This window comes from Typopeltis vanoorti, chromosome 12 (genome assembly GCF_054136105.1).
Source record: "Typopeltis vanoorti isolate ZY-2024b chromosome 12, IOZ_Tvanoo_1.0, whole genome shotgun sequence".
Lineage (NCBI taxonomy): Eukaryota > Metazoa > Arthropoda > Arachnida > Uropygi > Thelyphonidae > Typopeltis > Typopeltis vanoorti.
The window spans coordinates 92,798,998-92,826,992 of record NC_143560.1 but is presented as its reverse complement, the minus strand read 5'-3'; the positions used below and the strand labels follow the sequence as shown (position 1 = coordinate 92,826,992).

The following is a 27,995-nucleotide window of genomic DNA, read 5'->3' as shown; positions in this document are numbered from 1 at the left end:
TAGAACTTGAAAAAGATAACCAATTATCATTTCTGGACACTTTAATTAAGAAGCTTCCAAATGGTGGTATCAACCTCTCAGTTTACCACAAATCTACCAATACAGGACATCATTTACATTTCACTTCCTGCCACCACGTTTCTCAGAAACTTAGTATTGTACACATGCTGAAGAACCGTGCCTCTCTCCTTACAACACATCAACAAGACCTCCAGGAAGAACTATCCCTGATATCTACCAACCTTACCATGAATGGATTTCCTCGAAGACTCGTCCACAAGATAGATACTTTTCTCTGAACCCCGACAAAGACAACGAGATGATATACGTTATATTTCTACCATCGTCATTCCATACTTAGGGACAGTTTCCAATAAGATTGCAAGACTCCTTAGACCACATAAAATAAGAGTGGCCTTTAAACCTACAGAAATGATTAGACAATTCTTAAGATCTCCAAAAGATAGCCATCCTTTCTCCAAATATGCTGGAGTTTATAACATACCCTGCTTGTGTGGCTTGAATTACATCAGCCAAACTTCAAGGAGACTTGAAATTAGGCAAAAAGAACACATAGGTGACGTCAATAATAACAGAGAAGAAAAATCAGGATTTGCTTTTCATTTTTCAAGAACAAACCATACCATAGAGTGGGATACACAATTCCTTACGTGGAGGAGGACTTCTGTTCCCGAATTTTTAAGGAGGCCACAATAGTTGCCTGCTGTATACAAAACCTTAACAGGAACCAAGGACTAATCTTACCCGTGATCTGGAAGACCCTTATTAGATCTCTCAACTCACCAGAACTGAATTACAGTACCAATTATAGTAACTAACAACAAGTGAGATCATGCACACGCTATGTATGTGTTGTACACGCTCTGTTCTTTGTTTAATATAATTGGAATCGGGTGATTATAGTTTGTAACAGTTTTTTTACTTTTTAGTGCCTTACATCAGTTATGTGCCCTGAAGATGCCAACAGCCTTAGTTGGTGAAACTAGTTGGTATAACATAGTTGTTTATTATATGCACCTGATCAATATAATCCGATTAAAAGTCATTGCATCTGAATAGTTTTAAAGTGAGTCACCTAGAAAGGCTGCTGCTGGAAGGAAGTGTAACCAGTGATACTAACAAGAGTTGCCAAGGGATGTACCACCTTACCTCAGTCCTGAAGATATTTTCAGATGCAAACTTTGTTTGCTTACACTTGGATAAAGGATTAAACTAAATTTATTATAGTCTAACCAAGTTCAAAATAAAATTCCAATTAAGATGAGAAACAAGATGAAGTGTATACAAGATGAAACTGATATATAGTGGACACAAACAGAAGAATGCGAAAGAATAAAATGAAAGATAGTGGAGAAAAAGAAGTACAAATGACTGAAGAATAATACTATATTGAGATTCTATTACAAGTGATGTGGTAGATGAAAGGGTACACAAAGTTTGTTTTTCAGGAGGGAGGATAAACAGGGTGATTGAGGTGTTCAATATGAGGAACAAGCATACAGAGAAGTTAGTGGTTGTGGTTGGAATGAATAATATGGCTGGTCATAGGGAAAATGTGAGGATGGACATAAAGATTATTAAGGAGAGTAAAAGACAACAGTGTGATAGGAAGAACAGTTTGCATGCTGCCTAGATAAGGACTAATGAGTTGCAGCAGAGAGCAAAAATATTGAATGCAATATTAGGAGAAATGTGTGAAAAGAAAGAAGTCCAGTTTGAAAATGTGTGGGATGAGATTCAGGGATGAATAAAACTGCATAAAAGTGATAGACTGCATCTGAATAGTTTTAAAGTGAGTCACCTAGAAAGGCTGCTGCTGGAAGGAAGTAATCAGTGATACTAACAAGATATCTTCCACTGATATCTTGATATCAGTGGAAGATATCTTGTTAGTATCAAATGACAGAGATGATGTAAATGAGCAGGAAGGTGGACTAGGTGAGACGGATGTGATTGTGAAATGAAGAAGAGAATGTGACAATAGAAATGCAAGTTGAAAATGGAAAAGGGGTGGGCCAGGAAGACAGTGTAAGGAGAGAAAATTCTGAAAGTAGTAATGAATGTATGTATGGAGATGGTCAACATAGGAAAGGAACAGAATACATGGGAGGGAGGGAGCAGGAGAAGGTTGTTGAGCATGGGGAAGGGTATATGGGTCAAAGGTGAGCAGACAGCAGCAAGTGTGAAGTCACAGATAAGACACATCATGGGTAGGACTGGTTATAGACCAAGAAATGAATTATGCTTATTTACAAATGACAGGAGTATCAGAAATAAAGCAGATGAAATCGTTGCATTGTTTGAATTTATCTACTTGAAAATAGTTGGAATATGCAAAACATGAGAATGGCAATGGGTTGGATGAGAATGGCATCTCGACAGAAATAAAAATGGTACGATATGATGTTTTTCGTGAAGATAGAGGAGGCATGCTGCTGATCACAGCAATGGAATTATGTCCAAGTTGAGATACAAGGAGGAAAAAAATGACAGTGGTTTTGAAGCAGTATGGTGCAAAGTGAAGGTTGATAGAATGAGATATTTCCTTGTGATGGTGCTACAGGCTGTGGAATGTGGGGGGTGGAAAAAAAAAGAAATGTATAGGCAACTTGGCTTAGTGAGCAAGTGAGCAGTGATCATGATTAGTGGTTTCAATTATGGCCATATTGATTTCAATGAAGAGAGAGAGAGAGCATCATGGAATAAGGAGAATGAATTTTTCACATTCTCACATACAATATATAATGGAGAGCACATGAGGATGAAGGGTCTTAGATCTGGTTATATCATCAGAGGATGTGATTATGAATGAAGTGTCTAATATTCCTCTGGTTGGTGAGATTGGTCATGAAATGATCACTTACATCCAATCATATGAGAACTTCTGTGAAGAAGAGATATATGTGGAACTACAAAAGTGGTGGTTATGAAAAGCATAGGAACTCTGGGAACTCTAGCTTGAGAAAGAAGAGTTGAGTGGAAAGGAGACAGACATGCCCAAGGCATTGATCAAAAGCTATGTAATAACAGCAAAGTCTGAATGTATTCCAAAGGTGAAAAAGACTAAATAAGGTAGGAGGAAAATGAATCAATGAAGAGATTAAACATGAAACCTAGAAGAAGAAGGCACTATGGAGGTAACACAACATGAATGTTAGTAATAATCAGTTGCATGAAGAGGACAAAAAGCAGGCCAGGGAGGTGACTCAGCTGGTAAAGATAGCAAAAGTGCAATGTGATAAGAAATTGTCCAATCAAGCTAAGAAAAACCCCAGTGAGTTCTTTTGATATGTGGCAAGTAGAAGAAAAAAGGACTATAGAAGGATAATCCTAATTGATGACACTGGTACATTGGTAACCAATGTAGAGGATATAGTTGAAGTATTCAATGAACAGTTTATTAGCATATTTCATCCTCAAGAAAGCAACATCATGAGAAGCTAAAATATAGAGGGTATGGTGGAAGTGGGACTGATGGTGAATGAGCAGTAGGTATATAAGGAATTAAGTAAACTTGATGTTAAAGCAGCAGGACTTCATAATATATCATTGCATATCTTGAAGGAATGCTGTCATTTCCCTAAATGAATGCTGTCATTTCCCTAAATGACAGCATCTTTTGCACATCTGTTTAAATGAGTTTCCCAACAGGGCGAGTCCCAAAAAGAATGGAATGTGGGAAAATTGTTACACTTCACAAATGAGGAGTAGGATAAGCTGAGGCTACAAATTACAGGCCAATCTGTGTGTCTGGAGTTTTGTTAAGGTGTTGATGAAGTGGGTGAAAACAGGAGTATTCTTTATGATAGTCAGCATGTGTTTGGTAGCGGAGAGTTATACTTTAGTAATCCGCTTAGATATTACAAAGTGACAAATTTACTGGATAAAGGAGATGTATATATATATATATATCATGGTATACTTCAATTTTTAAAGGCCTTAGATAGACTGCCACATTATAAGCTGGTTGCTGAACTGAAACAAACAGTATTAGATAACAGAATAGTGAATTGGATACCTGATTGTCAGGTATCAGCAGGTTGTTTATGGAAAAGTGGTATCGAAGAAGAAGATCACTAATGGAGTCCCACAGGGCTCTATTTCAGAACCATTATTGTTAATGACATTGAAACTAGCTTAACTGGAGATGTGTATCTGTTTGCCAGTGATGCAAAGTTGGGAAGAACTATGACAAGTAAAGCAGATGTTGTGGCCTTGAAGGAGGATCTGTAATGACTATGTGAGTCAGAAAATGAGTGGAGCCATGAGTTTAATGTTGCAAAATGCAAGGAACTGAAATCTGGTACGTAAGATTGGGATGAAGATTATGCAATTAATGGGGAAATTTTGAAGGAGGTAAAAGAGATGAAAGATCTAGAAGTAATGATGGATAGAGAATTAAAGTTTAAGAGTCACTAAAATTGTAAGAACATCACAACAGATTATGGCAATAATGAGGAGGAGGAAATTGACATTCAAAACAAAAGAGCTTATAGTTCCCTTGTATAAGGTTTGACCAGGTGACATATGGACTCCTCTATGCAGATTTAGTCACCTGGTTTTTAAGTATGAGGATGTATTGAGGAGGATCCAGAAAAGGTTCACTAAGTCAATCAGGTCTATGGAATGTCAGATATGAGTAGAGATTGAGGAAGTGCAAGTTGCAGACCCTTGTGAATAAAAGCAGATGATGGGTTATGATTAAGACATATAAGTTGGTTTATTACCAGATTAATGTGAAGGCAATCTTTCATAACATACAAGAGGCCATCCCTGGAAGCTGTATAAGGAGGGTGTGAAAAGGATAATGAGAAGCATATTCTTTGCATGGAGAGTGATTAGTAAATGGAATACACTGCCTGAAAGTTTAGTGAGTGAGTGTGGAAACTGAATGGGTTTAAGTTCAATGATCTTTTTGCATGACAGTCTATAAACCTCCTGCAATGAGTCCTTTGACTTCATGAAGGTCAGGTGTTAAAAATAATAATAATTTTCATAGATGCTATTTACCTGACACAAATGGAGACTTGCAGAACTAACTTGCTATGCTCCATTCTTTGTTCTTCTGGGCCAAGATGATTACCAGCACCTAGGGAGAAGAATGAAAAAAAAATATAAGAGTCTCTTGATTAAAGAGATTATTTCTTCCAATTTCTAGTATGTCAAAAAAAATAAAATAAACAAACCTTTATTTAGAGGTATGACATTTGGTTTATAGTTTTTCTTACATAATTCTATGTAAAAAATAACAAACCAAGGTGACATTTTTGCATCTCAGTTGGCAATTCAGAAGTAAGTGAGGGCTAGGATCTTGGACTGAGTTTATGACACATGATTCTCTACAAGGGTCAGCTGATTTGTTAGGCTCAGCATGTTTTAGAAATTTACTTAAATATTAGAAGGATATTTAAGAAATGATAGATAAGGGAGATTATATATTTAAATTCTGCAAAGGCCTTTGCTAAGTTGCCACATGAAAAGTTGGTAGTTAAGCTGGGGCATATGGGATTGAATAACAGATTAGTTAGTAAGCTAGATGGGAGACTAACAGTAATGTTATGTATTATTCACTTCCATATTCATTTCACCAGCATCCATGGCCTCAACTACCAACCTTAATAGTATTCACTATAATCTCCATTCTACCAAACTTCATTTACTCTTCCTGGAAGACACCCAAATCTAACCCCACCCCCAAGCACTACTAACCTCAGGTTTCTCAACTACATACTCTCCGACTCCTTTCAGCACATGGGTGGTGTCTGTGCATATATCTGCTCCGATCTGACATACCATGCAGAAAGAACCCAACCTAGAATTGCCTCACTTTGAACTTCTTTGGTTAAAATCTCCCTTCCGCACTCAAATTCATTTGCTGTCTCTATTGTTCCCTCAATGCTACCAACCACTCTGAGCTTTTTAACTTCCTTTCCTTAAACACTGATCTCCTCCACAGATTGTAATGCAGCTTGTTTCTCTGTATATAGTGTATATGCTCCAGAAGATGATCTTGATATAAAGATCAAAATGTTGAGTGTTGATTTTGGTTTATATTAAACTAAAGTTTCACTCAAACACGGTAGTTGTCTACATAATTTTCCAAAATGTATTCTGATCACCATGTAAGCCTAAAAGAAAGGACCGATCTCCTCCAGTTTAACTTCATTAATAGCAAAATCATTCTCCTTTGGGATTTTAATGGCCATCCCCAATACCAACTGGTTTTCCTCCTCTGTTTGTACAGACCAAGCAGACAGAGGTGCTGAGACATTTGCCATTACTATCAACCTCACACCAATTGTACACATGCCTACCCACTCCCCAAACACTTCAGACCTCTTCCTCTCCAATGATCCTCCAAAGTACACAGCAAATGTAGTGGTCCCCTAGGTAATTCAGACCACAATCTAGTGCATGTCTCCTCCACAGAACGATGTTTGCACAGCCACTCCCAAACAAGAGCAGTTTGGCATCATAACAGTGCCCAGTGTAATGGCCTCTGAGACTTCTATGTGCCTCATTCCCATGGCTGGACTATTGTATTCAGCCCTCCAATCCAAACATATGCACTGAACATATCACCAAAGTAATCTTTACTGGTATGGAAATATACACTCCCCACACTACTCTGAACTGCTATCCCCTAACTAAGCCTTGGTTTTTCAAAAGTTGTATCAAAGGTATACAAGCACAGAATCAACCATACCATAACTGACTTACATCAAAAACTCCATCTTCCTTTAGTACTTTTTTGCTCAAGCCTGAAATGGCTGCAAAGAAAGCATAATGCTTTCAAAACAGAGTTCAAAACAGCAAAAAAAACAGGAAACATGCATATGTCCAAATGGCTGCCAAGACTTATCTCTCACCAAAGCCATTGGTTGTAATTTTGCCCAACACTACTTCTATCCCCCTATCATACCCAGATGGCTCTATAGCATCATCAATCACAGAAGGAGCCAATCCCTGGCTTTACACTTTGCCTCAAATGCATGCATAACTGACCTGGTAAATGTCCTCCAACCATTCTAGATGTACAATGTGCAATGCCTCCTCTGTCCTTCCTTTCATCAGAAGAATATTGTCCACATTAGACAATATGTCTAATGTGGACAATATTAATACAAAAAGTCTCCTGGGCCTTGATGGCATTCCTCCAATTTTGTGCACCAGAACTGACTTCTGTCCTGTTTATATTCCACTGTGTGTGTGTGGGGGGGGGTTAGATACCACTTGAAGTATCTACTCCACAGCCTGGAAATCAGCCTATATTCAACCCATTCCCAAGAAAGATAACAAATCACTACCAAAAACTACTGTCCTATCTCGCTCACCTAAGTCCTAACTAAAGTAATGAAGAGGACCATCAATACCCAACTCCAACACTACCTTGAAGGCACCCAGCTAATAAATGCCCACTAGTATGTAGTTTGCAGCTGCCAACTGACAGGAAATCTACTCACATATGTCACCTATCTTTGGACAAATACCATGGAGAAGTTTGGTGAATCTCAAGTGGTTGCACTTGATATCTCCAAAGCTTGTGACTGGGTCTGGCACAAAGGCCTATTAAGCAAACTCCCACCATTTGGTCTGTTCTGTGACTTCTGCAATTGGATGGACAGCTTTCTATGTGGATGCACGTTATGTGTGATAGTATTTTCACTATATTATTTAAGGAAATTACAACAACAAATGCTTATGTGAAAGTGAGTGGGGTGAGGTGGTAAGAGATGGGTTATTAATCAATCTGGTTACCCTCTTCTGTATTGAGTCAAGTATTTTTAGGGGAACTCTTAGGGTTTCTCCCCTCTCCCCCCCCACAAAAAAAAAAGGTGAGTGCAGGATTCAACAGTTAAGTAGATTTAAGATTTGTAGAGGTTAACAACTATTCAGAGATGAATAATGCCTTGAGCAAAAGAGAAATCCTAGTTTAGGCAATGGTTGTGATGTGTTTATGCCAGGAGAGGCTTGATGTTGAGATGATTCCAGGCACAGAAACCTTATCTTTTTTTTTAGAGATTTAAGTGTGAGAAATAAGACAAACTGGGATTTGTAGCATTCGAAATCAGAATTGAGGGTAGTGGTGGTGGTTGACATTCTGTAAGTTGAGGTGATTTGTGTAAAGTAAGGTTTATCAAATGAAAAGAAGGAATGCAGTGTCATCTGCAAAATTGTATTGGGCCAGCAGTCAACTGAAGTAACTCATTGATATACAGAAGGAAGAGGGTTGGTGAGAGAACAAAACCTTGTGGAATCCCAGCATTAGTTGAATAGTGAGAGGATAAGGAACCATCTACTATCACACATTTCTCGTGGAAAGGCTTAGACGTTGGTTATGCATTTTCACTATATTATTTAAGGAAATTACAACGTACTAACATATACATTAAAATAAATTTTAATATATTTCTATATTTTCGGCAACGTCACTGCCATTTTCAAGAACTTAAGTAAAAGACACGTGCACGCAGGCAAAACAGAACAATAAGTGAGGACGAAGTATGAATTTATTATTTCTCCTAAAGTCCTGATGGTGCCCTCTAGTGGGCAATGTTGGTATTCTTCGGCGATTGGGCTGAAGGTCTTCTGATGTCGGTTTCCCAAATTTGGTGAAGTCTCATGCAACCAAATTTGTTGAGGTTTGGATAGTTTCTTAGGGCTGAAGCTGATTCTATGAAAAGCCTTTCATATCTGTATTTGCTACGGTGCATTATCCTGGCTTTCTTCCACTGTATTCTATGGCAAGTATCCAGCGCATGATCAGCAAGACCAGAGTGGCTGTATTGGTGAAACCGGATGTAGTCCTTGTGTTCTGAAATTCTGATATTTGCTGTCCTGCCTGTTTGGCCAAAGTAGGACAGCTTACAGCTGCAAGGGACCTGGTATACACCACGTAGGTCTAAGGGGGGGGGGAAGGTTGGTCTTTAGTTAAACAGATAAAGGATGCCAATTTTTTTTTATATGGTTTATAACAAGAATTTAAGTTATGTTTTTTTAGGATTTTTGTGATTTTTTCCGAGGTGCCTCGGATATAGGGAATGGTGATGGATTTAGAGTAATCCTTGTTGTGAGGGGGGGGGAGTACTAGTTTCAATATTTTTTGGATTTTTTTCACACACTTAAACAACCAACACCCCAGAATCAAATTCACCCTGGAAGAGGAAAAAACAACTGCATTCCTTTCTTAGACACACTAGTCACCTGCCAGCCTGATGGAACCTTGGTTTTCTCAGTATAAAGAAAACCCACCCATACAGGCAGATACATTCACCAACAATCCCCCCCCCCCCCTCACAACAATATGGAGTTATTAAGACACTACACAACAGGGCTAAACTTATCTGCTCGAAAGACAATGCCCTAACCACAGAACTAAACCACATGCTCAACACTTTCTCAGCCAATGGCTACCCCCTCTCCCAAAAAAAAAATCCAAAAAATATTGAAACCAGTAGTAAACCGCAATCCCCCACCCTCACAACAAGGATTACTCTAAATCCATCACCATACCCTATATCCGAGGCACCTCAGAAAAAATCACAAAAATTCTAATAAAACATAACTTAACTTCTTGTTACAAACCATATAAAAAATTGGCATCCTTTATCCGTTCAACTAAAGACCAACCTCCCCACCTAGACCTACCTGGTGTATACCAGGTCCCTTGCAGTTGTAAGCTGTCCTACTTTGGCCAAACAGGCAGGACAGCAAATATCAGAATTTCAGAACACAAGGACTACATCCGGTTTCACCAATACAGCCACTCTGGTCTTGCTGACCATGCACTGGATACCTGCCATAGAATACGGTGGAAGAAAGCCAGGATAATACACCGTAGCAAATACAGATATGAAAGGCTTTTCATAGAATGCCACAGTGTATTGCTGAACCAAAAAGATTACACAGGTAAGCTGAAATCTCTATTGTTAGATCGGGCCACTTACCTTCCTATCGAGTACAATCCCACCAACTCACAAATTAGAAAACTCCACAGGCTCCTTAAGAAGGTCACTTCTTGGCCTGTGGAAATCACCAACAAATTAAAACCATATAACTCCATACCCCCCCCGTATTTATGGACTCCCAAAAATTCACAAGGAAAATGTGCCATTACGTCCCATAGTGGATGGCATTGATTCCCTCACATACAAACAAGCTAAACATTTGGCCAAAGTTCTCTCACACTATACTGGCAACACACCTTCATACATAAAAAACTCAGCCCACTTCAAAGCCAGCATAGAAAACCTTACACTCAAACACACTGACATAATGGTCAGTTTTGAGTGTAAGGTTTTCTATGCTGGCTTTGAAGTGGGCTGAGTTTTTTATGTATGAAGGTGTGTTGCCAGTATAGTGTGAGAGAACTTTGGCCAACTCAAAGAATCCTTAGAGCTAATACAAGCTAAATTTCCTCCTGATATCACAGCCCTATTTCAGTTCACAATGAATTCAGGCTATTTTGTTTGGCAAGGAAAATTCTACAAAAAATACAGGGGACAGCCATGGGTTCTCCACTCTCCCCACCCTTGGCCAACTTTTATATGGAGACTTTTGAAGAGAAAGCCTTAAACTCTGCCCCACAAAAACCAATCATTTGGCTTCGCGATGTAGACTATGTATTCGCTATTTGGCCACATGGCTCCGATGCACTCCTCTCCTTCTTAACACACTTAAACAACCAACACCCCAGAATCAAATTCACCCTGGAAGAGGAAAAAGACAACAACTGCATTCTTTTCATAGACACACTAGTCACCCGCCAGCCTGATGGAACCTTGGTTTTCTCAGTATATAGAAAACCCACCCATACAGGCAGATACATTCACCAACAATCCCCCCCCCCCCCACACACACAACAATATGGAGTCATTAAGACACTATACAACAGGGCTAAACTTATCTGCTCGAATGACAATGCCCTAACCACAGAACTAAACCACATTCTCAACACTTTCTCAGCCAATGGCTACTCCCCCCCCCAAAATCCAAAAAATATTGAAACCAGTAAACCATAACCCCCCCTCACAACAAGGATTACTCTAAATCCATCACGATACCCTATATCCGAGGCACCTCAGAAAAAATCACAAACATCCTAAAAAAACATAACTTCTTGTTACAAACCATATAAAAAATTGGCATCCCTTATCCGCTCAACTAAAGACCAACCCCCCCCCCCCCCCAGACCTACCTGGTGTATACCAGGTCCCTTGCAGCTGTAAGCTGTCCTACTTTGGCTAAACAGGCAGGACAGCAAATATCAGAATTTCAGAACACAAGGACTACATCCAGTTTCACCAATACAGCCACTCTGGTCTTGCTAACCATGCTCTGGATACCTGCCATAGAATACGGTGGAAGAAAGCCAGGATAATACACCGTAGGAAATACAGATATGAAAGGCTTTTCATAGAATCAGCTTCAGCCCTAAGAAACTATCCAAACCTCAACAAATTTGGCTGCATGAGACTTCCCCAAATTTGGGAAACCGACATCAGAAGACCTTCAGCCCAATCGCCGAAGAATACCAACATTGCCCACTAGAGGGCACCATCAGGACTTTAGGAGAAATAATAACTTCATACTTCGTCCTCACTTATTGTTTTGTTGTGCCCGCGTGCACGTGTCTTTTACTTAAGTTCTTGAAAATGGCAACGTGATGTTGCCGAAATATAGAAATATATTAAAATTTATTTTAATGTATATCCTAGTACGTTGTAATTTCCTTAAATAATATAGTGAAAATGCATAACCAACGTCTAAGCCTTTCCACGAGAAATGTGTGATAGCAGATGGTTCCTTATCCTCTCACTATTCAACTAATGCTGGGATTCCACAAGGTTCTGTTTTCTCACCAACCCTCTTCCTTCTGTATATCAATGAGTTACTTCAGTTGACTGCTGGCCCAATACAATTTTGCAGATGACACTGCATTCCTTCTTTTCATTTGATAAACCTTACTTTACACAAATCACCTCAACTTACAGAATGTCAACCACCACCACTACCCTCAATTCTGATTTCGAATGCTACAAATCCCAGTTTGTCTTATTTCTCACACTTAAATCTCTAAAAAAAAAAGATAAGATTTCTGTGCCTGGAATCATCTCAACATCAAGCCTCTCCTGGCATAAACACATCGCAACCATTGCCTCATAAGCTTCCAATAAACTAGGATTTCTCTTTTGCTCAAGGCATTATTCATCTCTGAATAGTTGTTAACCTCTACAAATCTTAAATCTACTTAACTGTTGAATCCTGCACTCACCATTTTTTTTGGGGGGGGGGGGGGGGAGAACCCCTAAGAGTTCCCTAAAAATACTTGACTCAATACAGAAGAGGGTAACCAGATTGATTAATAACCCATCTCTTACCACCTCGCCCCACTCACTTTCACATAGGCATTTGGTTTCTGCAATATGTATCTTCTATAAATGTTTCCATGATAAATGTTCATATGAAATAACATCAACAATTCCTTCACTCTCTACTGAATATGTTGAAACCATGCAATGCCACCTAACATCCCTTCACAGTACAACTCAAAACCTAAAGAACAAGTTTCTTTTCTCCCTCCTTCACTATGGAACAGTCTCCCCCTTATGTGTTTTGCAAGGAATACAATATATAGGCTTTTAAATCAAATGTAAACAAGTTTCTCCTTTCCCAACTCACTATCCATACATGGTACTAGGTAGGATATTATAGGTTGATTAACCAACCTTTTCAGCGCAGACACCTGGAAAACCAAGAGACAGAAGCTTATCTTTAGGATATGCAAGAATGGTGAAGATTTTTCTAATGGAACAAAAGGCAAGAAAAATGTTCTGTGGTTTTAAAATTTTTGCTATGCTTTCAGAAATGCCTTGCACATAAGGGATAAGAATGCAAGTTATTTCTTCTTGATTAGAAGAGAGAGAGATTTCATAGCTGTTAAAGGAATCTTTAAAACCATTTGATAAGAAGGTGGATTTAATATGTTGTAATTCATTCTTTAAAAGTTCATCAGAAGAATATACAGAATGAGAAAGGTGTAATAAGATCTTAATAGTCCCTGCCTTTTTACTAGGATGGTGGTGAGATTCAGCATGGATATACTGGCCTATATGAGTGTTCTTCCTAAAAACTGAAAATTGTAACCTGCCATCTGGTTGATGGATTAGTAAATCTAAAAATGCTGTTTTGAGTTATCTGTTTCTTTTTCTGAGGTTCATTTATTTTGGAAAAAAAACTGCAGTAACTCAGAGGAAGAGCCATTCCAAATTATGAAAACATCATCCAATGTAGGTGAAATATGATCAAAGAGGTGGCATCATTCAAAGTGTTCCATAAAGAAGTTGGCAATGGTTGCAGAAATACGACTGCCCATAGATATCTTTCATTCTGTTGATATAATTTGTTTCGAAAGGTGAAACATCCAGAGCATGTAACAATAGTTCAAATATATGATGGATATTCTTGTTGGAGTAATTTAATGGTGTCTGATAAAGGAATATTAGTAAACAAAGGCACAATATGTAGGCTGATGATAACATCAGAAAGATCGAGATGAAGATCACAAATTTTATTTTTAAAATCCAGTGTTTTATATAGGTTGAATATTCTCTAGTAGAAGTAGCAAGTAAATTAGCAAGTAAAGTAGCAAGTATAACTTATAAGTGGGACATCCTATATAGTCAACAACTGGTCTTAAGGTAAACCAGGTTTAGGAACTTTGGATAATTCATGTAATGTATGTGGATGAGAATAGAAAATTTTAAACTTTTCTTTTGTTTTTCATCCCAAATAGAAATATTATCAATAAGAAAATTTAAGCATATTCAAGTGGCTACCAGCAGGATCAGATGTGGGGGGCCTATAAGTAATAGTGACGTTTTTATATCATATTCTCTTTTATCTTAAATAACTAAACAACAGCTTATCCTTTGTCCACTTAAAATTACTGTTATTCTTCAAAGACTTAAGCCTTTAAATTAAAAAAAAAAAAAGAAAGTTCATGACAAGGAGGCTTAGCACTAAAAATCATTTTTTGCATATTCAAATCAAATTTTGTTAGCTGTTTTAGGAGATAAAGATTGAAAGCCTCTATCTATGCTGTGAAAAAAAAAATCCATAAGAGGTACTTTTTTGGGGGGGAGAACAGCAAAGGCATGTGTGCTTTTTCATAAAACAAAAAGCTCATTCTCTGATACTGGACAGCCAGATATATCGATGACAAGTTTCTCTGAGTCAAAGACAATAGCATGAACATTGGTTCAAACATGGCTTATGAACAAATCAAACTTGTGCTTCAAATTATTACTATTATTTATATGGGAACTCCATAGAGTCAAAAGACTCATCGAGGGAGATCCATTCTATCCCTTAACACAATACCTATCGTATATCTCCTTAAACTTATTCACTGTTGGGTTACTCACAACTACCTCTGGAAATCCATTCCACACACTTACCACTCATCATCATTAACTTCCCGATATACCCTCAAGGAGTGTACAGGATATGATAGTACTACATGAAAAATTTACATCATTACTAACTTCCTGTCTACAATTTTCCTTGAAATCAATCTGTTACCTATCACGACTCCAACATTATCAGATCTTATATTTCTATCTTCTAAGGCACTTTTTACTGTATCAATCCACCTATATCTAAGTCTTCCTCTGGGTCTTTTTCCTGCCAACCTGGCAGAGAACAGTTGTTTTGTTAATCTTTCCTCTCGCACTCTGTTTAAGTGACTATACCACCTGAGATTAGCTCTGCTAACACATTCCAAGATGCTAATAATGTCAAGTTCTTTCCTAATATCCTTGTTTTTAATATGATATTGCCATTGATGCCATCTGTTCATGCCCTTAATCTTTCTCAGGACTCTCATATCTGTGGTCTCTAGTCACTCACCACTCTTCATTCAAAATATCTAGTCTGCACACCTTTACTAATCCACTTCTATACAACTTCTAGGATGACCTCTAGCTCTCTCTCTCTCTCTCTCTCTTCAATTTCCTTTGGGTCAATCTTATAGAACTCTTTAGTAACTTAAAGTTTCTATCATATCCCCTCTCCTCTGCCTGTCAGCTAAACTCTGCAACCCATATACTGTCAATCTATCCTAATAGGGAACATTCCACAGACCTGTCACTTGCTCTTGTCTCTGAATCCTCTCCACCACCTCCCAATCTCCAAGAAACACAGGTGACCAAATCTGTGCACAGTAGTCAACATGCAGCCAAATCATAGCTTTATAAAGGGAAAATAACTTCTCTATCTTTACTTGTCAGTGTGTTCTTCAGCATCCAATAATCCTTTGAGCTATTTTTGCCAATTCTTGCAATATGTCCTCTGAATTTCACATCTCTATCTACCACCATGCCCAGATCCTAGCCTCATCAATTTCCTCTAAATTAATACCATCAATATGATACGAAATGTAATCTTTTCATCCCAAAGTGCATTACCTTACATTTTACAACATTGAATTGATAACCATTATCCTTTGTCAAAACTGCCAATTTATTTAAATCATCCTGTAAGATGTATACATCACCTTTATTAAATATTGCCCTCCTAGTTTTGCATCATTGGTAAACAACTGAATATCCTCTTTCAAATCTTCCCATGCATTAATGACATTCATTCCATGTAGTTTCTTATACCCCAGTACTGCTCCAAGTTGCCTCCTAAGTTTATCATAATCGCCAGCTTTGTAGTTCTGCATAAATCTTTTCTTGACTGAAATTTCCACATATTGAGCAGCCTCCCAGGACAAGACTGCATGGTCATTTTCCACAATCAGAAGTAGAGCTGCTTCTGTAGTTACAGATAGATCTTTTGATGCTCTCACCAGATCCAACACTCTCAAATCCCTGGTCTTTTCCATCATGTGCTGTTTCAAGTAATTATCTCTTAGTAACCATTGCCAAAAACTCCTCTCCTTTATTTCTGATACTTCAAGCATTCATGTACATGCATTTCAATATCCCCTTTGGCCCACAGTTACACAGTTCCACATATTGAGCAGCCTCCCAGGACAAGACTGCATGGTCATTTTCCACAATCAGAAGTAGAGCTGCTTCTGTAGTTACAGATAGATCTTTTGATGCTCTCTCACCAGATCCAACACTCTCAAATCCCTGGTCTTTTCCATCATGTGCTGTTTCAAGTAATTATCTCTTAGTAACCATTGCCAAAAACTCCTCTCCTTTATTTCTGATACTTCGAGCATTCATGTATATGCATTTCAATATCCCCTTTGGCCCACAGTTACCCTTACATAATGTCAATACCTGTCTGTTCTGATTCAAAACCTGGGAAACTGCGCCAAGCTCTTCACAATTATTCCTGCAATCATACTAATTCTATCGTAAAGGTGGCAATTTCTGCATTCATTCCTGCACTTGCACTCATTTGTCCCAGGGATGGCTAGACACCACATGCTTGACTATTCTCCCCCTAAAATTTCTAGTTTCCCTAGTTTTTATGAGTATCATGAGTAGAATTAAAAACATGCTAGTACAAAGTTGATGAAATTACAAAGAATAATATTAAAATATTCAGCTGCCAAAACAGATTCCAAGGCATGCTTGATAGAACTGAAAATATTTTTTAGTTTAATTCATTTGATAAATTAAAAGTGACTCACTAGCCCTCATTAGTCTGATGATTTTTTTGCAACTGATAAATTCATTTTATTTTACAGTGGGCAAGAATAACCTGAGATATTTCACAACATCTTAGAACTATTATTCTGTTAATGTATTTAGCTTTCTTCACTAAAAGAAAAGATTGCAGTACCTCTGCAGTTTGTGATTTAGACAATTTCATTTGGTTTATTGCATTCAAAATTTCTTCTTTTATTAAAGATGCTGCTTTTTCTCTGTACATGGAAAAGAACATGACAATATGCTTTCCAAATTTCTTTTAGCTTTTGAATTATTTCACTGTTTTGAAATGTTTTTGTTAATTCTTTTATAGTTTTATACACAATCTTGCTTTCATTTCTTTTTAATGGCTTCTTTTTTACATTTTTACTTTTCTATCAGCAGAGCATTTTTTGGCAGAACAGCACATTCTATCAATTTTGTTTTTCAATCTTTTATAATGTTGCTTACTCTCCTCTGCATGTTCTCTGTTCAAAATATTTTTGGCAGCTCTTTTTTCTTCTAAGGTTTCCAGGATTTTTGTGGTTATCCAGTTCTGTATTTACTCTAATTGTTGTACCAAGTGTTTTTTTTCTTTTTGTTTATTTGTTGTTGTTGTTTTTTTGAAGTATTAATATGACTACTCTACTCTGGTTCCATGTATTCATTATTATTTTCTGGACCACCATGATATCACAAGAGGAAGTCAATGCTAGTCAGCACAAAATCTCATACCACTCCTTAAACTCATTCACCTTTTGTACTTTCACTACTTTCTCATGCAATTCATTCAATGCTTCTGCCACTCTCCATTGCAAAAGAACTTGCTCCTTGCATTTGTTCCTTCCCCTTGTTCTATCACATGAAAATTCTCCCCAGTGTTAGTTAGTCTTGGTTAACACTGGATAGATTTCTCAAAAGACTTTTTTATATACTTTTTCACTAGCTTAAATTTCTCAATCACATCCCATTCCCCTTGTCTTCTATCCACCAAACTATGCAGTCTGCATGCCTTCAGTCTGTCCTCATAGCCCACATTGTACAGTTCTGATATCATTTTTGTTATCTGTCTTTATGCATTCTCATATTGACCAGATCTGAACACAGATATCCAGATGTGGTCTGATCAAAGCTTTATACAACAGAATCACTAAACTTTAATTTCTGTCTCTCTCTCATGGTTAAAGTCCTTTTCGATATTGCAGCAATTTTCTGAGTTGTCTTCAACATCTTTGCAATATATCCTTTGAACTTTAAATAATTTCTATCTACAATCACAATATGCTTACCAAAATTCCTTGTTTTCTCCATTTATTACAGTATAACTCCACCACTTAAGAATGTAGCATCCCATCTGGATGAAGCATCCCAGATTTAAAAACCTAACATTTAGTTGCATTACACTAACATCCTCTTCATTTGCCCACCCTATTCAAATCCTCTTGAGGAGCCAAAAACATCATAGGCAAACAACTGAATATCTCCCTAAACGTGTGGACAGATTTATGTGTTCTTCGTACATGTAGTTTATTTTTTAATGGTATATATCAGAACACAGAAAAATAAGTGAATAATTAATTTATTAACTTACTGCTGATATTTTGCTGGTGTTATAACCAGCATCTTCAGAGCACAAAAACACAGTTTGTCACAATACGCGTTGATTACAACATGGTGTAATCAACGGACTAGTTAAACAAAATTGTAGCAGAAACACAAAGACTAGAGTCCTGATTTTGGCACCCTCTATCTGAAAAAAAAAATTGCAGCTATCACATAAGACTAGAGTCCTAAACAGAGAAACAAACTGGTACTAGTTTTTTCTTAAGAAGATAATAATAAATTTAGTTTAATCCTTTATCCAAGTGTGAGCAAACAAAGTTTGCGCCTGAAAGTATCTTCAGGACTGGGGTAAGGTGTTGTATCACCTTACCCCAGTCCTGAAGATACTTTCAGGCGCAAACTTTGTTTGCTCACACTTGGATAAAGGATTAAACTAAATTTATTATACTCTAACCAAGTGAAAAATAAACTTTCAACTTCTTAAGAAGACTGTCTCCCAGATTTTAGGCAAATTTATACAGCCATATTTGTTGAGATTTGGAGGGTGTTTCAGGGCTTCTGTTGCCTCTAAGAACAATCTCTCTGACTTGTAAGAGCTTCTGTGCAGTACTTTTGTGTTCTTCCAGTTGATCCTGTGTGCAGGGGTATCCAGAATATGGTCAGTTAGGCCCGACTTGCCATAGTGATAATGCCGGATGTATCTTTTGTGTTCGTTGATGTGGATGTTCACAGTTCTTCCTGTTTGACCATAGTCGGCTTGCTTACATGAACAGGGTACTTCATAGACTCCTGGATGTGATAAAGGGGGAATGCTGTCCTTGGGTGAGCAGATAAGGGTTGCTAATTTGCTCCACGGTCTGAATGTGGTGCATAGTTCATGTTTATCAAGAATTCTTGAAATCTTTTCAGATGTGCTTTTAATGTATGGGATGGCGACTGTTTTGTTGTAGTTCTCTGTGGTGGATAGTGTGAGGGGTTTCTTAGGAGCGTTTAGTATTTTGTTTATCTTATGGGGATTATAGCCATTGGCCAAGAAGGTGTGGCATAGGTGAGCCAGTTCAGCAGCAAGAGTGTTGTCATCAGAACAGATTGCTCTCGCTCTGTGGGTTAGCGTATTTAAAATGCCATATTGTTGAGAAGGGTGATGGTGTGATTGTTTGTGTAAATATCTCCCTGTATGTGTGGGTTTTCTAAAAACTGAAAATGATAGGGGGAGCCATCTGAAAGATGTGTGATAAGTGTTTCCAGTAAAGGCAGACAGTTATTAGCTTCCAGTTCCATTGTAAAGTGGATTTTTGGATGTTGGCTATTTAAATGCGCTAAGAATATTTTCAATGTCTCTGAGCCATGTGGCCAAATAGCAAGCACATCGTCAACATAGCTTAGCCAAAGTGTTGGTTTGAGTGGCTGTATTGATTGCTAGTTTTTCCAGGTGTTTTATGTAAAAGTTGGCTGGGGGGGGGGGGGGGAAGAGGGGAGCCCATGGCTGTCCCATCTGTTTGTTTGTATATTTTCCCTTTCCATGTGAAATATTCTGCATGTATTGTGAATTTGAATAGTTCAAATATATCAGGGGGGGAGTGTGACTTCAGTAGATTGAGGGTTTCTATTAGTGGTATATTTGTGAATAGTGAGGTGATATCAAAGCTTACTATTAAGTCTGAGCTTTTTAGGTGGCCTGAATTTTTGACAAAGGAGGGAGAATTGTTTGTGAGGGTAGCTAGTAGCTTAGCTAAATGTCTAGCCAGTTTGTATGTGGGACTATTTATACTGTCCACAATTGGGCGTAAGGGTGTACCTTGTTTATGAATTTTTGGTGCTCCATAAATCCTAGGTGTTTTAACATGGAAGGGCTTCAGTTTGTTTACTGTGTCTTTGGGCCAGGAAGTGACTTTTTTCAATAATTTACGTGCTTTATTCTTTTGTGTGTTGGTGGGATTGCGATCTATAATTTTGTATGTTGACTGATCTTGTAACAGTGTATGCATTTGGTTTCATATTCTGTTGTTTCCAGCACCACAGTTGCATTCCCTTTGTCTGCTTCTGTTATGATAATCTGGCTATTATTCTGTAGCTCTTTTACAGCAATGATTTCCTTATGCGAGATATTATTTTTGGGAGGCTTAGGACTAGATTAGGATGTTGGCCACATCTAAACGTAGGTTGTTGGCTATCGTTGGAGGCAGGTCGTATATTCCCCATTCAATGGACGCCATTATTTTGGCTTCTTTGCTAAAGGTGAGCGACAATAAATTCATGGAGATGAGGTCTTGTTGTAATTGTGGTCGTTGTATAGTGTTCGTTGTTGGAGATTTCCAAACTTATTTTGGTGCCGGTTTTTGACTATGTTGAATTCTTTTTTAGCCATTGCGTCGGTGATGTTATCTAGGATCTCCCATAGTTCAATATTCAGAATATTATATAATAATTCACGTAGTGCGTTGATGGTCGAATTTGATTTTGCTAATTCCAGAGGAGTGGCATTGATCTGTTCACGTAATAGTGCTACACTCGCTCATTTATAAATGCATTGGGCCTTGGCCGAGTGGAACTTGTTTTTGATTTTAACACAGTTCAGTATTAAATTGGTGTCTTGGCACCTCTTTAAGAAGGCTAACTTGTTCAGTTGGCACACCAATTTTAACTTCCACTTACCATATTGTTGTGTCTTGCGTATGATATTGTCTCCGAGATGAATCCTTAAACGTGTGGACAGACTTACGTGTTCGTCGTACATGTTGTTTATTTTTTAACGGTATATATTAGCACACAGAAAAATAAGTGAATCATTAATTTATTAACTCCTTTGCCAAAAAATTCAGCCCACCTAAAAAGCATCTTACAACACCATAACCTAAAAAGCTCAGACTTAATAGTAAGCTTTGATATCACCTCACTATTCACAAATGTACTACTAATAGAAACCCTCAATCTACTGAAGTTATACTTTCCTGCTCCCTGATATATTTGAACTATTCAAATTCACAATACATGCAGGATATTTCACATGGAAAGAGAAAATATACAAACAAATAGATGGGATAGCCATGGGCTCCCCTCTCCCCCCCCCCAGCCAACCTTTACATAGAACACCTGGAAAAACTAATAATCAATACAGCCACTCTCAAACCAACACTTTGGCTATGCTATGTTGATGATGTGCTTGCTATTTGGCCACATGGCCCAGAGACATTGAAAACATTCTTAGCGCATTTAAATAGTCAACATCCAAAAATCCACTTTACAATGGAACTGGAAGCTAATAACCGTCTGCCTTTACTGGAAACACTTATCAGACGTCTTCCAGATGCTTCCCTATCATTTTCAGTTTTTAGAAAACCCACACATACAGGGAGATATTTACACAAACAATCACACCATCACCCTTCTCAACAATATGGCATTTTAACTACGCTAACCCACAGAGCGAGAGCAATCTGTTCTGATGACAACACTCCTGCTGCTGAACTGGCTCACTTACGCCACAGCTTCTTGGCTAATGGCTATAATCCCCATAAGATAAACAAAATACTAAACGCTCCTAAGAAACCCCTCACACTATCCACCACAGAGAACGACAACAAAACAGTCACCATCCCATACATTAAAGGCACATCCGAAAAGATTTCAAGAATTCTTAATAAACATGAACTATGGAGCAAATTAGCAACCTTTATCCGCTCACCCGAGGACAGCATTTCCCCTTTATCACATCCAGGAGTCTACGAAGTACCCAGCTCGTGTAATCAAGCCTACTATGGTCAAACAGGAAGAAATGTGATCATGCACATCAATGAACACAAAAGATACATCTGGCATTATCACTATGGCAAGTCGGGCCTAACAGACCATATTCTGGATACACCTGCACACAGGATCAACTGGAAGAACACAAAAGTACTGCACAGAAGCTCTTACAAGTCAGAGCGATTGTTCTTAGAGGCAACAGAAGCCCTGAAACACACTCCAAATCTCAACAAATATGGCTATATAAATTTGCCTAAAATCGGGGAAACAGTCATCTTAATAAAAAACTAGTACGGTTTGTTTCTCTGTTTAGGACTTTAGTCGTATGTGATAGCTGCAATTTTTTTTTTCAGATAGAGGGCGCCAAAATCAGGACTCTAGTCTTTGTGTTGCTGCTACAATTTCGTTTAACTAGTCCGTTGATTACACCATGTTGTAATCAACGCATATTGTGACAAACTGTGTTTTTGTGCTCTGAAGATGCTGGTTATAACACCAGTGAAATATCAGCAATAAGTTAATAAATTAATTATTCACTAATTATAAATATCAGCAATAAGTTAATAAATTAAATATCAAAATTATTTTTTAATTAATTATAAATTAATTAAAAAATAAACAACATGAATATCTCCCTATAGTCCTGTAATAACATCACTGACAAGACAAGACAAGCCATAGTCACAGTATTGAACCCTGTGGAACTCCCCTTGTACCTTCCTACTCCTTGATAATCCTCCCCAATATCTATCAGAAAGGCAGTTACCAGTTTGATCCATAACTTAATATTCAAACCCATATGTTGCGAAAAACTAACTTGTCACATAGCACCCTGTCAAATGCCTTTGCAAAATCCAAAAAATGACAGTGTATGCCTTGCCCTTATCTGGTACTCTTTTTATTCTACTGTAAAAAGTAATTGGATTACTAAAACAAGAATACCCCTTAACAAATCCATGCTGGCCTGCATACATAATCCATGCTTTCATACCTAATACTGCCTTCATCTGTTTCAATTCTGCATATAAGTTTTTACCAATTTTTTCAAAATCTTAACTACAAAAGAAACACAAACTGGCCTCCATTCTACCATCACCTTTATGCAATGGCACTATCTTACCTTCTTTGCACTCTTCAGGAACTTGTCTCATTGTTAGACTTTCATTAAATACCTAAGTTAATGGCACAGTCAGTTCTACAGCACATTCTCTTAAAACATGTGGAGAAATTCCATCTAGTCCATACTCAGAATACATCATCTTCTTTCTCTTCTAACACTCCTTATCCTTTTAGGAATGAAGCCTGCTGTTGCAGGATGGAAATGTAAATAATAACATGCCCATCAAATAGCTCATTCATCACCCAAATCCCATCTCCATCCAGCAAGATAATCCCATCCACAATCATTTTTCCTTCTACTCATTGCACAACAAAACTCTTTGGGCTTCTCCTTGGACTGCTGAAAGTTTATTTAATGGGATGTTGGTGGTTGATGGGATGGGAGTGTTGGTGGCTTGAACCGCCTTTGCTACGAGTTGCCTTGGTGTTGCACTACTTACCCAGGTAAGTTAATGCAACACTATATTCAGTCCTGAAGATATTTTCAGGTGCAAACTTTGTTTGCTCTCACTGGGATAAAGGATTAAACTAAATTCATTATAGTCTAACCTAGTGATAAATAAACTTTCAACATCTTTCTCTACATCCAGAGTAATTTAATAAAAAAAAAAAAAGGTGATAAACCTTTTGGCAACTCCCATAGGTAAAGATGACTTGCTGCTGCTTCTGCCTGGTATCTCCATCTCTGGGCCTAGCTCCCACTGAAGAGACCTCAATAAAGGTCGAAACTAGTCTGGGTAGTGGCCAATCCCTTAATGCATGACAGTATACATATCCACAAGGAGATGTGTTTTGCACTGTGGGAGATACTGGGATGGGAGTGTTGGTGGCTTGAACCACCTTTGCTATGAGTTGCCTTGGTATTGAACTACTTACCCAGGTAAGTTAGTGCAACACTATATTCAGTCCTGAAGATATTTTCAGGCACAAACTTTGTTTGCTCTCACTGGGATAAAGGATTAAATTAAATTCATTATATCCTTGGACTGCTGTTGTAGTCTCCTCTCATATCCTAATCTTTCTCTCCTTATTATATTAGACATTTTCCTAGTCTGATTCTTATATTCTTCACAACTGTTTTCCACCTCTGACTTATATCTTCCATAATCTCTTTTTTTTCATCTGCAATTTATCTTTAATTTCTCTTGTCATCCATTTGACTCCAAATTATTTTGTCTTCTTCACTTGAGGTATACAATCTGTCACTGCTGTCAGCAATTTTTTCTTAAGTATCTCTCATGCATTACTGACCTCTCTTCCTTGAAATCTTTCATCAAATGTACACTGCTGCAAGCTGGTTTCTAAGTCTGTGATAGTTACTACTTTATAATTCCACATAAATTCCTTCTGCCTTGATATTTGTACATACATGCCTATTCATCCTCCATCTCAGTCACAATGAGATCCTCTGATTCTATGACCAAATCCAAAACAAATCCACCACATACTGCATAAGAGAGTTGTCCCCTGAAGAAATCGAAAAATTCAGTTCCCTTAGTACTGCAAGCTACCTTCACTGCCTATTTTATGTTGCTATATTCTTTAGCTCTGTTTCTGTTATGTTTAGTATAGTTTTATCTGTCAGTTTTGCTATAATAACAGTATTACTTAGGGTCTTTGGTTTGCTAGTTATAAATTTCAGTTTATATATCTTAATGACTCTTTGTTCATAGGGGTTTTTGGCCATTCTAATTACAACTCACTTGCCACTCTTCTGCTAAAAAATTTGTCTTTTTAGCTTTAGCTGAATATCTCGTTTTATATATGCCTCATCTCATTTCTCCATCATAATTGTTTCCTTCTTTAACTTGGGCATTCCAGAAATTGAGCTCTTTATCATACTGAAAATTGCTTCCACTTTTGCTTTGCCAAGCTCTCTTCTGTTCATGCATTCACACATGCTTTTGCTCCATCAGTCAGTAAGGTTTATTTCTGTTCCCACAATCACACTTGCTTTTGACTTTTCAGGCACTTCTATATTCATAATCACATTCTCACTCTTCTGGCAAATGCCATTCTCAGCCTTACACCTATCACTGCTCTTCCACTTTTAATCTAACATTCTTCACTTCTTATTCTCAACTTTCATTTAAATCAATGCGGCCCCTTAAAATATCATACTTTCTGCAGATCCTCACCCTCTCACTTCTCTTGTTCAATCTCTCAATAAACACATCTTTCACATTCACCCACACATAACATATTACACTCCTGAAAACAAGTCATGTTAAAAAATCCACACCACTCCCCGTGTAAGATTTTTACACCGTGATCTGGTTATTCTAGTTCTAACTTCCATTCTGCTTTCATCAACTGTATTTTACATAACGTGTATAAAACCTGCTAACAACCTTGATTACTATGCATTCAATCTTAGTATCACTGCAGTATATGGCGTTGGTGTAGCTGTGGTCAGTTGGTGGATCGAGTTGCAGAGACAGGGTTGTAGAACAGGTGCCCTCCCTCAATGAGTCTTGGGACTCCCTGGAGGTGTCTAATAATAATAATAATAATAATAATAAATAACTTTTTCAGCAAAATACATAGTTTATGTATTTTATGTATTTAAATATTTTTTGTTTTTGTTTATGTATTTTTTATGTATATTATGTATTTAAAATACACAGTATATATACATAACTATGTATTTGGCAAAATACATAGTTTTTCAAAACTATGTATTTACAACTTATCTTTGCTCCAGCGATTTTATCAGCCATATCAAGCACATTTCTTTATTATGAGAAATGAAAAATATATAATGATTTACTTTTATGGTTAGTATTAAACAGTGCTAGCTGTATTACAATTATTGTAAAAGGGGTGGGTAGGAAATGATTTTACCTCTGAATCCGTTTTCCAGTTTATCTAATTCAGTTTAATTTTGAAAGTAAATTAATTATCAAAACATATTATGTGGCATATCTGAATAATAATCATTAGATACTCTGCACCATGCTATGCATTACATATTTATCCACAAAAATTAACCTCAGAGGGAGGGAAATAATTTCTCTAAATTCACTGTAGTGAACCTTGCTTTTATAATGAACTGCTTATTTGGTCCTACGAGTTCACTATACTGAGCATCATCTGAAATGTTTTCAAAACTTGTGGAGTTTATTATTTTTATTTTATTTAACATCCACTTTCTTTCAGTAAGTTTTTTTCTGAGTGTTGTTTATGATAATCGATGATACCCACACAGAGAGAGATATATGAAGGAAAAAAGAATTTTAAGAAATAGTAACTTATAACTGTAATGTGCTTTTATGACATAAATCAGATATGAAATCTACAAATGTTTCCAAGATATAAACTAGCAAGGCTTCAGTTTGGTAAATTATGCAATACACAATTTAGATATTAAAAATTCATTGTCTTTTGATAGCCAAATAAAATGAAATTTAAAATGTTTCAAATTTTTACAAGAGAGTTTATGACAATACAACCTTTAGCATTAGAACAGCCTTGGCTTAAGCTACTTGAAGACACAAACTCTGCCCATAAGAAGTGCAAACCAAGGCAACTTTTATGATGAAAATTATACTCTCAAAAACTCTTCGGTAAAATTTCAAATGGTTCAAGTTTAATTTTATTTGGCTATCATAATATAATAAAATTAGTTTAATCCTTTGTCCAAGTGTGAGCAAACAAAGTTTGCACCTGAAAGTATCTTCAGGACAGGGGTAAGGTGGTACAACACCAGGGCAACTCGTTGCAAAGGTGGAGCAAGATACCAACACTCCTATCTCAGATCTCCTATAATGCAAAACACATCTCCTTGCAGATATGTCTAATGTTACGCATTAAGGGAAGGGCCACTACCTTCTTTCGACCTTTATTGAGGTCTCTTCAGTGGGAGCCAGGCCCAAACGGAGACAAGTGGAGACCAGGCAGAAGCATTAGCAGGTCATCTCTACCTATAGGAGTTGCCAAATGGTGTGCCACCCTTTTTTAATAAATTACTCTGGATTTAGAGAAATGCGTAACATTAGTTAATGCGTAACATTAGACATAACTTGTGTTTAATATTATCTGTTCCTGGGCTGCAAGGAGATGTGTTTTGCATTATAGGACATACTGAGATAGGAGTGTTGGTAGCTTGTTCCACCTTTGCAACGAGTTGCCCTGGTGTTGTACCACCTTACCCCTGTCCTGAAGATACTTTCAGGTGCAAACTTTGTTTGCTCACACTTGGACAAAGGATTAAACTAATTTTATTATACTCTAACCAAGTGAAAAATAAACTTTCGACATATTTGGCTATCAGATGATGATGGAGCTTTAATATTCTCATTATATATTGTTACTGGTTCCTGGGCAGAGTTTATGTCTTTTAGTGCAAACCAAGGCAAATTCCAATGCCAAAGATAATTTATGTTTGTCATAATCTCTCTAGTAAAATTTTGAAACTTTCCAAGTTTCATTTTACTTGGCTATAAAAATATTGATGGATGTTCATGTGTTTCTAGAACAGCTTATATAACAACACAGTGGAAAAACATAATATCCTCATTATGTACTACAAATATTTAACTTAAATTATATCAACCCTTCTTGAAATGATCATCTTTAACTGCTTAATAAAAATGAAACATGCTTCATACCTTGAATTCTGTGAAGCTTATTGTGATCTTGATTTCTCACTGGATTAAAGTCGCGATCAACAAGAGGTCTAATTCTTGGAATATCATCGAAGTCATTTCTATGTTTTGGTGGTTTACCTTAAATATGAATTTTGATTATTTATTTATAGCATACCAATAATTAAGGCAAAACAAGAGGGAACAAATTATATAATTATTCTTAACATTACATATTTTGTTTATATAGTGATTATCAATGTTTTTTATGTCAACAACACATAAGAGGTTGTAAAACTTATAGCACATC

The 27,995-nt window shown here is 37.2% G+C and overlaps 1 protein-coding gene across 1 annotated transcript in view; it reads right to left on the bottom strand.

Annotated features, from left to right (window-relative positions):
- Positions 1 to 27,995, bottom strand: part of LOC150101006 (venom factor-like) — a 697,967-nt gene that overhangs the window by 146,317 nt on the left and 523,655 nt on the right. Inside the window, exons 33-34 of the mRNA XM_090401101.1 lie at positions 27,710 to 27,826; positions 5,032 to 5,110 (exon numbers count right to left, since the gene is read on the bottom strand). Of these exons, the coding sequence (XP_090257227.1) occupies positions 5,032 to 5,110; positions 27,710 to 27,826 (196 nt within the window). The remainder of the gene's footprint in view (positions 1 to 5,031; positions 5,111 to 27,709; positions 27,827 to 27,995) is intronic.